At 35.0% G+C, this 12,208-nt stretch overlaps 1 protein-coding gene across 3 annotated transcripts in view; it reads left to right on the top strand.

The window, feature by feature from the left end:
- Positions 1-6,767, top strand: part of SLC35F5 (solute carrier family 35 member F5) — a 44,160-nt gene extending 37,393 nt beyond the window's left edge. Inside the window, exons 13-15 of one of the 3 annotated variants that reach the window (XM_007102945.4) lie at positions 2,196-2,350; positions 2,939-3,025; positions 5,955-6,767. In XM_007102945.4, the coding sequence (XP_007103007.1) occupies positions 2,196-2,350; positions 2,939-3,014 (231 nt within the window). In that variant the 3' untranslated portion in view covers positions 3,015-3,025; positions 5,955-6,767. Of the gene's footprint in view, positions 1-2,195; positions 2,351-2,938; positions 3,026-5,522; positions 5,876-5,954 lie in introns of those variants that run through there. The other 2 variants (XM_007102944.4, XM_028501002.2) reach the window with 2 other exon arrangements.
- The last annotated feature ends 5,441 nt before the right edge of the window (positions 6,768-12,208 follow it).

The raw sequence follows: 12,208 nt of genomic DNA, 5'->3' as shown, positions 1-12,208 counted from the left end.
GACACGGGTTCGTGCCCCGGTCCGGGAAGATCCCACATGCCGCGGAGCGGCTGGGCCCGTGAGCCATGGCCGCTGAGCCTGTGCGTCCGGAGCCTGTGCTCCGCAACGGGAGAGGCCGCAACAGTGAGAGGCCCGCGTACCGCAACTGTAACAGCGGATTTAATTTTATTAAATGATTATATCATTTGTTCAGATATTTTAAGATGAAGGCAAAACACAAGGGAAAAATGTATGTATATATAATAGATTAGAAAAACATACCAACAGTCATTTCTTGATGGTCCTTGCATCAAGATTAGGGAATCAGTTAAATGAGTAGGCTGGGCCTTTGGTGGGAATTGAGGGCAGGAAGATACCTTCTGGTAAAAGTAGCAGGGTATGCCCCAGACCTGTAATAGAAACATGGTAGGAGAAACCTACTTTCCTGTTTTTTTTTAAATTCTAATATCCAAGCATATTTATATATAGTTTCTGAAATTTTGGCATTTATCAACTTTATTTCTTGTGCTTAAAATATATATTTTTTTAACCTATTGGTATTTGGTATAATAGGAAGCGTCCCTGATTGTTTTCAGGTTTATATTCAGATATATTCAGGAGTTAGACTCTTTTTGTTTACTTAGGCATCTTTCATTGTTAATAAATGTCTTCATTTAAAAGAAATTGTCTTCATAGCTTGTTGGAAATCAAATTAAAAGTTTTTTTTTTATTATTCGGCAACATATAAATAACTGCATTGTTGAAAGTGAACTTTGCCTTTAAAAGTCATCTGGAGTTTTACCTACCTTTATAAAGTTTGCCTTTTTCAGTTCTAAAATAGGGTTTTTAGTTGAATATTCATGAAATCATTCTATCAACTGTATCTGCATTTTTAACTCTCATTAGTCATAAGTTCTTTATACTTTTTCCTTTCTTGGGTCCTTTAAGTTCATCATGGTTTTTCTAGATTATTAAATATTCTGGCAAATATTCCAAGAATATGTTATACCAATACTTTGATAACAGTGTGAAGGCTTTTTCGTACTTACTGCTGGGTGTTCTTATCCTGACTCAGCCTGTGTGTGTGTATCATACAAGCAGACGTGCATGTTAAAAGTTGTGAGTGGTTTTTCTTGTGTTACACATTATGAGTCCCTCATAAAAAAACCATTATTCTCACAAAACCCCTTTACTCTGACTAATGGGTGGTATGAAATGGAATAGTATATGTTTTCCACCAGAGGGAGTCTTGCCTTTGAGTCTCAGCCTCATTTTTTTAATGCTTAGGGCAAGCAGTTTTTCTTCCCTCTTTTAAAGATAGGAGTTACTGTTTTTGTCTTTATTTTGAAAGCAAACCACCAGTGTGTTGCAGCTGAGTCTCAATAGTTAATCAGTGCAGGCTCTTTTTAGCAATTGTTTTTGATCCTTAGTTGAATCTAGATGGTAAAGGAAAGAATGATTTCTTTTTTTTTTTTTTTTTTTTTTGGTAACTTTATGGCGTCTGATTATTTTTAATTTTCTTGACGACCCTGATAAAATGATGGATTGGAGGGTCAGGCTTGGCGATCTGAGGGCTCCTCACCGCTGAAAGTTTTTCTCTTTGTAATCTTTATTTTACTTAGTCATGATTTCCTTTTGAAAATTTCTGTTTCATTTGTTACTAGATAATCAAGCTATATTTCATCAATAAAATGTTTGCAAAAGTTTTACTTGAGTTTCATCTGTTTTTAGTACTGTCTTAAGAACCATAACATAATGCAATATATCACAGCAATAGCATAACCTAGTTTTTCAAAAATGGGAGTTTTTAAAAATGACTTCAGGAACTAAAGGGGAAGAATCGACTTGAGAACAGGCAGTAATCAGTAAAGAAAAAATGGGCAATGTGATGTGTAAGGCAAATGCTTAAAATTTCATAATTCTGTTTCTGATGTACTATGCCTGTACTTATTAGTGAAAAGCATGCTTTCCTTTAGGCTATTTTCCAGGCAAGAAGTATTTTTGTTGGTAATTTAAGCAAGTGGTTAATATGTTGAAGTCCTGAATCCTTATATTTAATAATAACATACTTAAAATGTTGTCAAAGATTAGTATTATTTTCTTGGTGTTTTAATTTATTCCTGCAAGTTATTATAAGTGGAAAACTTATGTTAAAAGGAAAATTGTCTTAATGATAATTGTGGGTGTTTTTTTTTTTTTCTATCTCTTATTTTTAGGTGCAGTTTTCTTGGTTATTTTTTGCAGGCGCTGTCCCTGTATTTTTTTCATTTTTTATTGTAACTCTCCTGTGCCATTATAATAATTGGGATCCTGTGATGGTGGGAATCAGAAGAATTTTTGCCTTTATATGCAGAAAACATCGAATTCAGAGGTAGGTTAAGTTCTAATATAGATTTTTTAAAAATAATGTTTACTAAGTAAATTAGGAATCATATCATGCTGGCCTAGTTTTTTAGAGATTCTGTGAAGAATTTTTAAAAGATTATAATTTTATATGTACAGTGCCAGATAAAAGAATTTGTTCAGACCCTTCAGGTGATAAGATAGTTTCTTCCCAACTGCTTTTTATTTTTATTTTTTTATTTTTTAACATCTTTATTGGAGTATAATTGCTTTACAATGGTGTGGAACTGCTTTTTTTTTTTTTTTAATGTTTTGATTCACAGGTACAACCAAAGTGCTTACTGTTTTGCTAAAACAAATTTAAATGTAGAAAACATTTGTTTGTTTGAACAAAATTCATAATAAAATATGATAACATTGCCTCCATTTTTTTTCAATTTCTTTCTTTTTAAGAGAGAGAAACCTTTTTACATTCTACTCTAAAAAGAATTTGGGACAATTTGTTGGGGAATCTTGACCTTGTCGTAGGTCTGACCTCAAGCCTCAGCCAGTGGAATAGATCATTTTTAAGGGTTCCTTAGGTCTAAAGCTTTCCTAACTATTGTCTTTTTTGAAGGGTTCCAGAAGACAGCGAACAGTGTGAGAGTCTCATTCCTATGCACGATGTTTCTCAGGAGGATGGAACTAGTTAGCTGTAGTCCAGGTTTGTATGTTAGCTGACAGTAGTATTGAATAAGGTTCTTATTCTTGTATTGCTCAAATACAGAATCGATTTTCCATTATTAGTTGTTTGAGAGGCAGTACAGCTTAGAGGCTAAGGGAGTCCAACTCTGGAGTCAGACTTCCTGGGTTCCAATTCCAGCTTCTCTGTGTACTAGCTCTGTGACTTTATGCAAGGTTCTCACTGTGCCTCAGCTTTCTTATCTGTAAAATGGGGTTGCAGTAGAACCTCCCTCACAAAGTTGTTAGAAGAATTAAATACTTGGTAAATTTAAAACACATACAATAATAGTACCTGAGTCAAATTAAGTGATTCCCAAGTTTTGTTTGTTTGTTTGTTTTTTGAAAAGGAAGAAATAAAATTGTATTCAGTTGCAGATTGCATGATTATATTTAGAAATTCTAAGGAATTAGCAAAAAAAGTTATTAGAATAATTGAGTTTAGCAAGATCACATATACAGTGTCAATATAAAAAAAATCTTCCTATTATTTCTATATGTAGCAATGAACAATAATTAAATGAAGTTAAGAAAAATTCCACAAACAGTGAACTTTTAAAAATACTTTCAAACTTTAACAAACATTGTACAAGACTTATAGATGGAAAACTAAAAAATAATTCAGAGAAAAATTAGAGATATAAGTAAATGGAGAGATATAATAATATGTTCATGGGTTGAATGACTCAACCCATTAAGATGTACTATTAAGAAGCCAGTTATCCCTAAACTGATCTATAGATTGAGTGCAATCCCAGTCAATATTCTAACAAGCTTTTTGTGGAAATTGGCAAGATGGTCCTAAAATAAGGCAATTAAAAATTTTTTATCTATTTATTTTTTAAAATTAAAGTATACTTGAACTACAACACTGTTAGATCCAGGTACAAAACAGTGTGATTTGATATTTCTGGACACTACAAAATGATCACAGGTGATCCCACGTTTTAACTATTACTTATATTCATGCTAATGGCCATCATTTTACTTAATGATACACTTTAGAAAAATACTTTTTTCTGAGTATAAAATTAAGAAAAAATGTAGTACTTCAGTGTATATCCAGTCTCTTCTTCTTGTATGTGTGCGTGTTTACCACAACTGGCACAATACATATCCTGATTCTCTGACTATGCTTTTCACTTAACAATGTTTCAAGAACATTTCCACATTTTTTTTTAATTTTAAGAAATAATATCTTGTATATTTCTTACATGACAGAAAGTATGTGATAGTTTATGTTTCTCTTAATGAGCCCTTGAAATATATCCACCGTATATCTTTGGTAGGTAGGAAAGCAATTATTTATTTAGAGCGAGAGATCACAGTAAATTACTGAAATTCTGGAAATTCTGGTCCCTTTCTTCTGAGATAACTTTAGACAACTTATATTGAAATGTTTCTTGATTACACCTGGGCTTCCCTTCTTCACCTAGAACATTGAACAACTCCGGTCAACTCCTTGCACTCACATTGGCCATGAAGCTTAAGTTTATCTTCATGGTAAATTCACCTCTAACCCAAGGCTATTTGTCTTGGTTTTATGTTTTTCTTTGATTGGTCTTTTTTTATTCTAGTTTTTCCTCTTAGGATGGTTATATATGCACATAGTTTGAAGAGTTCTACAATTTCTTATTGTACAATGCAGCTATCCCCTACTCTGCACTACCTATCCTGCTTTCATTCTTTTCCCACCCTGAGGAGCCCCTTTAAACTCTTCATTGATTCGTTTCATATTTTCCTCTTCATCTAAGTACCATGCTTATATTTCTATTTCTTGATTTCTCAGTTTCAGGCCTTTTCAGTTGGTTTTCCCACTATGGCACGTGAGGACAGGTTACTTTCAGTTTCCCCCTCCTCTGCTCCCACCGCACTTGCCTACCTTCCTGCCCTGTATCATTCCTACCTCCTCATCATCCCAGGATATTTATCCTGTGATTTTGAATAGATGTGTAATCAGTGTTTACATTGTTATGCCTATATAAATGTTACTTTTACCTGAGCCATGTAGGATTGTGCCTGGCATTTCCCCACTCCAGAGACCCTCTGTTACTACCCTTTTTGGAGAATAAACCTCAGATCTTCTCCTGGGATAGAGAAGAGACCCTTGACCAGCTGTGAAACGTGAGGGGTGGGCATCTGAGTGTCTCACTGCTTTTTCTATAAACTTTGTACCAATCTGCCTATTTTTAGTTGTTTCTTCACCCCTCCTTACAGAGGTATCTGGTTGTATTTCTTCATTGCTAGCTAAGAGGTGGCTGCTCTTTTCTTGTCTCTGTTCTTCTCTATGTCCATGTGGTTTATACTTAAAAAAAAAAAAATCCCTTTATTATCTTTTTACTGAGGTTTTGGGGACAGAGTAGAACTAAGTATGTATATTTTGCTCTTTTAAAATTGTTTTAATTTTTAAAATTAAAAAATGCAAATAGATATTCTTTAAAGCTTTTTAATGCTATAATTTATGCATTTTCCCTCCCTAGTGTGCTGTGCATTATTCCCATACTCAAACTCATACCCACCCTCACCCAGAGATTTTTGGAAGTGAGAGCTGGATAAAGAGGAGATAGTGAAGACTGAAGAAGATGGACTACAATAGAGTAGAATAAAGTAGGGCAGGTTGGGCAGCAGTCTTTGTCTTGACAGGGGTAATGGTGGAATGTACCGTGAATAAAACTGTTATTGTGTGATCTTAAAGTAGTATTGGATGTCAGCCTTTGACATTGCTGTAGAACTCACTTTCATGAGTTCTTAGAACTCACCTCAAGTTCTGGTATCCAGTTATTAAGTATATAGGCTGTGTTTGATATATATTTCAATGGTAAGATAATTTGCTTTTTAAAATATAAACTATAGAAATTAAAGCTATGACAGTTGTAATCTAATGATGATCCTGTGTTTGTTTTTATTTTTAGCTTGATAATGGAACAATATACGGTGAAGAGACAATCTCCGGCAAGTTTCTGTAGAAAAATATTTCAGTGCCTAGTCTGAAAAATAACAGTTCAGTTCTTTGGAACTCTAAAACATATTTTCCTCTTGTCTGTTTTCTTCATTTTCATAATGAAGTACTTAACTATGTAGCTGTGTACATATCACTACAGTTATAGGAAGTTTCAGTCTACAGTCCATCTAAAGGACCAACCTGCCTTACACATCTCAAGGAATTCAGCTGATGAAATAATTTGAACTAGTCAAGGGATAAAATTTTAATGTTCTGGAGACTTTATTTTCACATATTATTTGTTAAATACTGGACTATATTATGAAAATGTTTTCAAGAAATCATTTTAAGTATATAGATCGGTGTTTCTTACAGGTAAAATGCTAAAATAAGCTGCCCATAATAGGTACGGATTATATTTTTGAGTTTTGTAGAATATTACAAATTAACAACACAAAAAATGTTTAATTTATGCAGCAAATATATTCACACAAATTTGGTAGGACTTTAGAAAGAATCGATATTTGAGAAAAGATCTGGTTCACTTACACTATATATACTGCATTATCCTTTCATAGCATTAGGTGCCTTCTACTTTAAATCTGTGACAAACCATGACAAATTTTTAAAGGAGAAGTATTATTGTAAAATGAAGAATTAGGTACTTCTAAAGACTGTATTGCTGTAAATTTAATTGATAAAGCTCTGCTTATTTAGAGTTTTGAAGAAATATCCTCCCTTCAATTAAAGATTTTCATAATGGAATGATGAAAATTGAAGTGATAGAGTATTATTAAAATAAAATGTTTATATATATATGTGTGTGTATTATAGATCTATCAATTGGTTTCTGATTTTTTTCACATATAAATGTGCCAAATTATTCTAGAACTAGATGCCTCTTCTTTAAATAATTTTAGTTTTCCTAAATAAATTTTTATGGTTAAAAACCAAAGAAGGAAGGCAAGAAGAAATTCTACTTTAAAAATTACATTTGAAGATTTCCTCTACCAAGTTTAAATTAAATATAAATACTCCTGATTTTAACTTTTAAACTTAGGTCTTTTTGTAGTATGCGGGCCTCCTCTGTTGTGGCCTCTCCTGTTGCGGAGCACAGGCTCCGGACGCGCAGGCTCAGTGGCCATGGCTCACGGGCCCAGCCGCTCCGCGGCATGTGGGATCCTCCCAGACCGGGGCGCGAACCCAGTTCCCCTGCATCGGCAAGCGGACGCGCAACCACTGCGCCACCAAGGAAGCCCTAGACTTAGGTCTTATATGTCCTTATTGTGCAGCAGCTCCTGGACTCTACTCACTGTAGCCCTCAGAGGATGAATGTATGTCTCAGGATTCATCCAGGCTTTTGATTAATCAGAACGTATTTCCTTCTCAAGTTTTGTGAGATTAGTTCCTTTTTCTTCAAAATTTCTTAACACATCTGATTTTTAAAAATTCCCTCTGCAATATTTAGCTTCAGTTCGTCTTATTCACGTTCTTAAAATTGCTTCGATGTTACGTAAGTCTAAAATGAAGTTTAGCCATCTTTCTGCTTGTCCTGAGAACTTCTATATTATATTAATTTAAAAGATTGTTGATAACATTAAATTTTAAAAATAGATGTTATCCTACTTGGTGCCACCAATAAATCTAAACTGAAAATAATCCTGATTTTGTGAGCTTGGCACAGGTTAAAGGCATGTAAAGAACGTGTACTTCGAAGAAATTTTCTCTTGAAAAGAACTAATGAAGTACATTTCAGTTACTCAAAGACTAAGTTTGGTTGACGTTTCCTATCTGTATACCCGTCTACTTTATGTTTTTGCTGTTTTGACAGTTCACCAGTACCTTTTGGCAGTTTACAGGATGAAATAGTTGAAACAGTGTCAGTGAAATTGAAGCTTTAAATTTTTCTGTATGTATGGTAGGAAAAGAGGTTGAACTTAGAATTTTTTGGTTGTCCGTGTGCTCTATGTTCACATGTCATACAGATCATGTGTTGTCACTCAGGATTCCAGAAGTAGTAAGCCTTGTTAACATACTGGATAAATCTTGAGGAGGTCTTCTTCCACTAGGCTATGCTTTTTATCAAAGAACCTCTTTAGAAGGAAGCAAAATTACATTGGTTACCTGAAAGTAGGGATTACTGCTGCTTTGCCAACTTACGTATTGTTTTTTCTCCCAGGTTATATTTATCTAAATAATTTTGGTATTTGAATACTGTAGCCACGGCAAGTAAGCAGTTGAAGACTTCCTTTCTGCACCTTGTAGTTAAGGGTTCACCTTCTCAGAAAATTAAGTTATGGTAGATTACTTTCATTCTGTGATTACTCAGAAGTCTAAGTATCAGGGCCCTAGGGTCACAGCAACCACATTGCAGGCCTTTGGAAATGTTGGGAGAGGTTACATTCAAGTAACTGCTAATGTCCTTCATCTCTGTTGGAACAGTGTTGGCCTGTGATTATATTTTTCTGAATCTCAAGACCCAAATAGGGATTTCTAATACCTTGTTTCAGTCTTCTACTTTTCTTCCCATACATAATTTAAATTCCATTATTGTATAATGTTTCAAATTATGACCTTGATGAAAGGGAGTCTACTGTTTTGTCAGAAACACTTTCGTTTAGATGAACATCAGAATCTCTACTAAAACAAAACTGAAAAATGAGGCAGCCTTAAAAGTGCTTAGATGAATGCTTTTTGAAGCTTAGAAAAGCCATTAGATATACGGAAGACATTCCGTTAAATAAATTTTAATTTGTAAAAAGTTGATATACTGACTTCTGTCAGCCTGACTTAATTAATTCCTTAAATTAAGCTGAATTTCCCACTGGCAGCCAACGAATAAAATTCATTGTCTCTATAGAAGTGAGCTCACAAGGTTAAATGAATGTTCTCAAAGGTATACAGTCTTATTTCAGGAAGCATGCTCATGCCCGCTTCACAATGAGTCATGCAGAACCAATGTGGGGTTGCAAGGTGTGACTTCTCTGGAAGCCAAGGCTTTTCATAAGGCAGTTTGGTAAGATCTGTAGCACTGATCCTCTGTGTGCTGGTTGAAGAAACAAAATATCTCTAAAGAAAGATAAAGTAGGAAGTAATTTAAAAATATATTTCCCAGAATCATATCAGCAAATAAATGAAATGTCATTTTTAATTTAAGCGATTCTAGTGGTTATAATCCTGCCTCATTTCTCCCTACTTTCCTTTTGAAATATTCTCTATTACTGAATACTATTACAGGAAGAATTCAAAGAATTAAGAGATGACTGTTACCGCTGACATCTGCAGATTTAACTTACATAGCTAACATAATTGTGTGCTGATTTTGTTTTTTCGATGGTGACAGGGCATATATGAGATTTTCAGTCTACAGAATTTGAAGGTAGGGTTCTATTTTCTTATGTCATGTACCAAAAATTCCATTTGGCTAAGTTGAGGTACATTTTTTTACATAGACTTGCAAGTTTTAGATGCCCCACATTTCCTTTTTTATACTATCAGCCTCATCCATCTGTAGAAAAATTAATAGTACAGTGTTTCATAGTCTGTGCTCTATATGTACATAGGAAACTTCCCTTTAAATATTAAGAGCCTTTAAAAAACTGGGGACAGAAAAGGAGTTTATTATAAATTCAAGGCAAATAATGACCATTGGGAATTTATTGTTATATTAACACGAAGCTTTTTTGTTTTGCCTTTAGGCGTCAAGATGACATGATAATTGAAATCTTTATTTTAACTTTAATTCTTATTATAATGATTACCTTATTTTCATTCTGATTTTTTGGTTTTCTAAAAAAAATTGTGTTTTATATATCTTAGGAACTAAGCATCATTTTAATGTCATTGCATTTAAAAAACAGGGCTTTCCTATAAAATTTCCTATATGATAACTATACATACTAGAATGGCAACTAATGAAATCATTGACAAAAATTTAAGGAAAAATTACATATGAAAAGGAATTAGTATTCTCTGGTTAGGCATACTTGCAGAAATGCTAAAGTGAAATGGCAAAATATCCAATGAGAACATTTTGAATTTTTGGTAACATGAATTATTTTATTTTTCATTTGGGGGTTTGGAGTGGAGAAGCACTCAGATGAAGACAGCACTTCCTTCATGATATTTTAAAGTTGGAAAAGAAAACCTTCCAAATGGAAATTTTTAACAAGGTACTTCATTAAATTCTTAGTTTTAAATTTGATTTTACATGTGGTTTCTTTCTTAAGAGCTACTTTTATTAACTTTAACTTAGATCCTTGTATGCTAAACATTCAGTATATCCCTACTTGGTTTTCCTATACCTAGTTTTAATTATGGCAAGTAATACTAAAGTCAGTCAGGCAAGGGTATTTGTCAATTTCAGTGGATCTTTACAAGGCAGGCAGAAGATTTTTGTTTCAAGTCTTATTTATTTGGGACATAAGGTGAAAACAGTTCTTCAGAATCTTACTGGCAATATTTGTTTATTCAGAATAGCTCTCACTTTTTTTTTTCTTATGAAGAACTTCAGTGTCAATCAGTTAGACCATGTAGCATCTAAAGCAAAATTTTGTTGAAGGCCATCCCTGTCATAATATTCAGGGATAAGGGGTAATACACTAACTTCTTCTGACCTCTGCAGTAGCTCAGTGTAGAATTATATGTATTTTAATACCCATGCTCCAGGTAAGGCTTCCAAGAGGCAACATACTAAAGAGCAGTGGCTCTCAAACTTGAGAGCCCACCAGCATTGCTTGGAGGGCTTGCTGGGCCCACCCCACAGTTTCTCATTCAGAAGGGCTGGGCGAGGCCTGTGAATCTGCATTCCTAACAAGTTTCCAGGTAATGCCCTGCTGCTTGTCCTAGGACCACGCTTTGTGCGTGAATCATTACCCTCAGGAAAGAGCAGTGACTTTGAAGTTGGAATTCCCCTGTTCTCCATTAGTGGATTTACTGGGGGGCAGGAGGCGGGGCGGGTATTTAATCCAGGTAGGCCTACATTTCCTTAGCTGTAAAATGGAGGTTAATGCTACCTACCTGGGACTGTGAGAACTGAGGTAGTAAAGTTGGAAGTGCCCAGTCCTACGTGCCTGAGGGGCTTGATAAATGCTGATTCCCTTGTTCCATCCTCCCCTTCCTATTCTCAAATGGAAAGGGAGGAACTAAACTTAGCACCTTCTAAGTTCCTGTCAGCTCTCAAATTCTGTGATTCTAAAAGTTCTCTAGATCAAGAGAGAATGCCAAACATTCTCTTTGTGTGTGTTTGGTGCTTTACAGAGAGTGGTGTGGTGGTAAACAGTGAGATTGCGTAGACCATAGTTTCATTTCTGCTTTCATTATAGCTTAGCATCCAGACTCTGTAAAAAAAGTTTTCAGTCAGATTTTAAAGCAGCATTGAAGAAATTATATTTGAATTCATGACAGTTTCTGGAGGCTGAGTGTATCAGATAAATGGGCATGCTTTTCTAAACAACTGGCCTTATTAGAGTCTCCACTATGTTGCTTCCTATAATGCATGCTCAAATATGTAGTTTTCATTACCTGCTTGATTTTCAGACAGCATTAAATAAGCTGCAAGACAAATCCAAGCTAAAATTGTGAGCATATAATTTTTAAAAATTTATTTATTGGCTGCATTGGGTCTTCATTGCTGCGTGCGGGCTTTCTCTAGTTGCGGCGAGTGGGGGCTACTCTTCGTTGTGGTGCATGGGCTTCTCGTTGCAGTGGCTTCTCTTGTTGTGGAGCATGGGCTCTAGGCACACAGGCTTCAGTAGTTGTGGCACACGCTCAGTAGTTGTGGCTCACAGGCTCTAGAGCGCAGGCTCAGTAGTTGTGGCGCATGGGCTTAGTTGCTCCGCGGCATGTGGGATCTTCCCAGACCAGGGCTCGAACCCATGTCCCCTGCACTGGCAGGCGGATTCTTAACCACTGTGCCATCAGGGAAGCCCGTGAGCATATAATTTTTATAGCATGAAATTATTCAGTGTTTTATTTAAAAATAGTCACTAGTGTATTCACTGTTGTGAATTTATAATCTAAAAAATTGGGGATGCTAAAAGTACTGGGCTAAAATACTATTAGATTTTTTTCGTTTAACTCCATCTTGTTAAAGAAAATGATAACAACCAGGGTCGTTTTTCTTTACCCCGCCATCTAAATCTATACAGTATGTATGCTAACGCACATATATGGAATCTAAAAAAACGGTACTGATGAACCTAGTGGCAAGGCAGGAATCAAGAC

Source organism: Physeter macrocephalus, chromosome 2 (genome assembly GCF_002837175.3).
Source record: "Physeter macrocephalus isolate SW-GA chromosome 2, ASM283717v5, whole genome shotgun sequence".
Taxonomy (NCBI): Eukaryota; Metazoa; Chordata; class Mammalia; order Artiodactyla; family Physeteridae; genus Physeter; species Physeter macrocephalus.
The sequence above is the reverse complement of the archived record's forward strand: the minus strand, read 5'-3'. Positions and strand labels throughout refer to the sequence as shown.